General features: G+C 59.4%; 1 protein-coding gene across 2 annotated transcripts in view; it reads left to right on the top strand.

The window, feature by feature from the left end:
* The window catches only part of LOC101636163 (von Willebrand factor), a 104412-nt gene that overhangs the window by 66970 nt on the left and 33911 nt on the right, over positions 1-3531 (top strand). For both annotated transcript variants that reach the window (XM_012732432.1, XM_012732433.1), the window contains 5 exons: positions 538-684; positions 978-1118; positions 1298-1411; positions 2687-2843; positions 3371-3529. In XM_012732432.1, coding sequence (XP_012587886.1) covers positions 538-684; positions 978-1118; positions 1298-1411; positions 2687-2843; positions 3371-3529 — 718 coding nt within the window. The remainder of the gene's footprint in view (positions 1-537; positions 685-977; positions 1119-1297; positions 1412-2686; positions 2844-3370; positions 3530-3531) is intronic.

The raw sequence follows: 3531 nt of genomic DNA, 5'->3' as shown, positions 1-3531 counted from the left end.
CCCATTCCCCACTCCACCCCCGTAAATTGTCTCTGGTATATAGCCGTTCATTATTATTATTTTTTCCCCCTGATCCTTCATGCTCCTGCTATGAGTGAAACCATCCGGTATTTTTCTTTTTCTTTCTGGCTTATTTCACTAAGCATGACCCTAAAGGGGTAGATTTTTAAATTGACATACAGGAGATGCTTAAGGTCTTTGCCACGTTAAAAACCTGCTGAGGGCACCATGTATTCGTGACCAGACGCCAGAATAGCTCTGTGCCTGATGCTTGATCTTGCGCTTGATGTTTTCATTGTATTTTTAATGTCACGATTAGAACTCAGCTGCTGCCTGTTATTACCCATCAGAGGATTTGTGGGGAGTGGTAGGTGGTGGCTGTAAAAATGTACCGGCAGGAGCTGGTCCAATGGGGTGAACTCTGGGTGAATGTGGGGAGGACTTGGGGTTCTGGAGGCCATGAGCAGGTGTGGGGGAGGGGAGGAGCTGGACATTCCAGCGTGCCCTTCACCCCTTGGGCTCTTGCTTTGTCCTCAGGTGAATGTGAAGAGGCCCATGAAGGACGAGACTCACTTTGAGGTGGTGGAGTCCGGCCGCTACATCATCCTGCTGCTGGGCACGACCCTCTCTGTGGTCTGGGACCACCACCTGGGCATCTCGGTGACCCTGAAGCAGACATTCCAGGTCAGCGATCTCCTCATCTTGTCTGTGACTCCCGTGGGGCCGGCCAGGGCAGGGGCCAGGCTGCCTTGTTCCCACCTCTGCCCTCGCCAGCCTTGGAGAGGGCGGGTTGCCTGTCTTTGTGAATGACATTTGTTTCCCGACTGCAAAACGGGGTCAGTGAGGAAGCCTGGACAAAGGCCTGGGCTGGGCTAAGGTGTGGCTGGTCACCTTGGTCTGGCTTCTGGTCTACCCCCTCCCCTGAAAGAGCGTTTGCTGGATGTCTCTAAGACTCACAGTCTCAACTTGCCTGTCAGGAGCAAGTGTGTGGCCTGTGTGGGAATTTCGACGGCGTCCAGAACAACGACTTCACCAGCAGCAGCCTGCAAGTGGAGGAAGACGCGGTAGACTTCGGCAACTCCTGGAAAGTGAACCCACAGTGCACTGACACCCGCAAGGTAGGTCTGCGGCCCCCGTAGGGTGGGTCCCGGAGGGCCGCCCCTGGGTCTCATCGGAGTTGCAGGACGGGGCAGGTGAGTGGTGTGAACTGCAAGAGGCGTGGGGCGTTCTAGCAGGGGTCTGCGTCGTTCTGGTCGCTTCTTCATGCTCCGCCTGTGCTGCCTTTCCCTGTCCCCAGCTGCCGCTGGACTCGGCCCCCGCCACCTGCCACAACAACATCTTGAAGCAGTCCATGGTGGACTCCTCCTGCAGGGTCCTCACCAGTGACATCTTCCAGGGCTGCAACAAGCTGGTAAGGGCCTGGGGGGCGGAGGCGGTGCCCGCGTTCCCGTGGGCATGGCCTGGGAAGTGATCCACCCCGGCCCCTGCTTCACTCCCTCTGGGCCCGGCCTGGGAGACGGAAGGACCCCACAGTCAGTGAGGAGCTTGCTGGCCATTTGCCGTCTTCCTAAGTGAAGTTGAGCTCTTTTGGCACCTGCCAGCACCCCACTTTGGGCCCCAGTTGTAAGATTCATTCCTCCATTGATCATCCCGTCTCCCATACCGGGCGTGGGGTGCCCACTTTTGCCCTTGCAAAGACCGGTCGCTCCTAGTTCCTGTCTCAGCAAACTCATTTCTGACTTAACTGTTGAACCCTCCTTGGGTCTTACTCTGGCGATAAGGAATCCCCCAGAGCAAACGCCGTTTGCTTCTGTCTAGATGAGCGTATATGCACACACGTGTGCAGGGGTGTACGTGGGTTATAGTGCATGCACACACCACGGACATGCACACAGCCCTGTACACACTGAGCTCTGGGGCGTGTGGGGTGATCGGTCGAGGACCCGAATTTGAGCTCTTTCTGTGCATCCAATTATTTTTAGTACTGGAGGACCCCAAAGGATTCTTAGGATTCCCTGGTGCAAACCCTGGACATTGGAGTAGAGCCAGTGAGAAGAGAAGGGGAGGTTGGGGTTACTGGCTTGTCCTGGAAACAGTGATCCTCAGTGTGTGAATGCCTCGCCACCACTCTGCAAGGGCTGGTGTGTGCGGTGGCGTGTGTGGGGACAGGAGGGGAGAAGGGCTTACCGCGGCTGAGCAGGAGCAGGGTGGTGCCTCCCTGTAGGTCTGGCGTGGAAGTCCGGGAGCACCCCAGCCCGCTGGCTGTGAGGGCGCTGGGAGGCCGTGAGAGCGGGTCTCGTGTATGTCCTTGTTGCCTTTGCTGAGTTGGGGCGAGACAAGCGAGCAGCGTGGGCGTGTGTGTGTGTGTGTGTAAGAGCACCCACACATCCGTGAGATTGGGAGTGGGTTATGGGGACTCATGGATGGCTGAGCAGGTAAGTGGAAAGACAGACAGAAGGGGTGAACTTTGGAACACTCCAGCTCACGCACTCTCGGGGCCGCAGCCCTGCGTCACTCAGCCTTTCTGCTGACATCCAGAGGCGGGCTAGCGCTGACCCCCCAGGCTGTCTTTGGCACGTCTGTCCTTCCTGGAACCCCTCCCCCAACTCTGACCCCAGAGTCTGTGTTTCACCCAGACCAAGGGCAGGGTCCCTGGGTGCCCACCCACCGCGAGGTTCCCCTGCAGGTGGCCCCCGAGCCTTTCCTGGATGCTTGCATCTATGACACGTGCTCCTGTGAGTCCATCGGGGATTGTACCTGCTTCTGCGACACCATCGCCGCCTACGCCCTGGCGTGTGCCCAGCGCGGCCAAGTGGTCCCCTGGCGGACAGCCTCCTTGTGCCGTGAGTCCCCATGGCCCCGAGGTCTCGACGCCCGTGAGGGGTGCCGGAGGGCATCTTCGTGGGAGAGAAGACAGAGTCCCCGTGTTGGGGTGGCTGGCCAAGGGCGAGTGGGAGCACACGGACAGGTCGCCTTCCCTCCTGCAGAAATTCTGGAAGGGGGAGCGGAGGGATCGTGAGGAGCGGAGCGGAGACCTGTCCTTAGCTAGACCCTTAGTGGTGGGGGGCCCTGTGTGCCCCCATGAGCCATGTGCTCACAGTCCATGTGGTCTCCCTCGCGGTAAGCGGTGCAGGGTTTCATGTGGGAAACGGGTCCAGAGCCCCTGGGCTTCCGTCGCAAGGGCTTCGAGCCCCAAGTCTCTGCTCTTGGTGGTTCCTCCCGCCCCCCGCGTGGTCAGCACCTCCCAGCGCCCTCTCCACCGTGGGCCTTTCCACCATCCGTTTGGGCTCTTGGGGTGCAGTCCTGGCTGAGGGGGTGGCACCATTGCCTGGTATCTCCGTGCTCAAGGTCACTTCTTTTGCCTACACAGCCCAGAGCTGCGAGGACAGGAATGTCCGGGACAGCGGGTACGAGTGTGAATGGCGCTACAACAGCTGCGCCCCGGCCTGTCCCGTCACGTGCCAGCACCCCGAGCCGCTGGCCTGCCCCGTGCAGTGCGTGGAGGGCTGCCATGCTCACTGCCCTCCCGGT

This window comes from Condylura cristata, unplaced genomic scaffold, assembly GCF_000260355.1.
Source record: "Condylura cristata isolate star-nosed mole 26May11 unplaced genomic scaffold, ConCri1.0 scaffold00034, whole genome shotgun sequence".
Lineage (NCBI taxonomy): Eukaryota > Metazoa > Chordata > Mammalia > Eulipotyphla > Talpidae > Condylura > Condylura cristata.
This window is presented reverse-complemented; position numbering and strand designations above follow the sequence as displayed.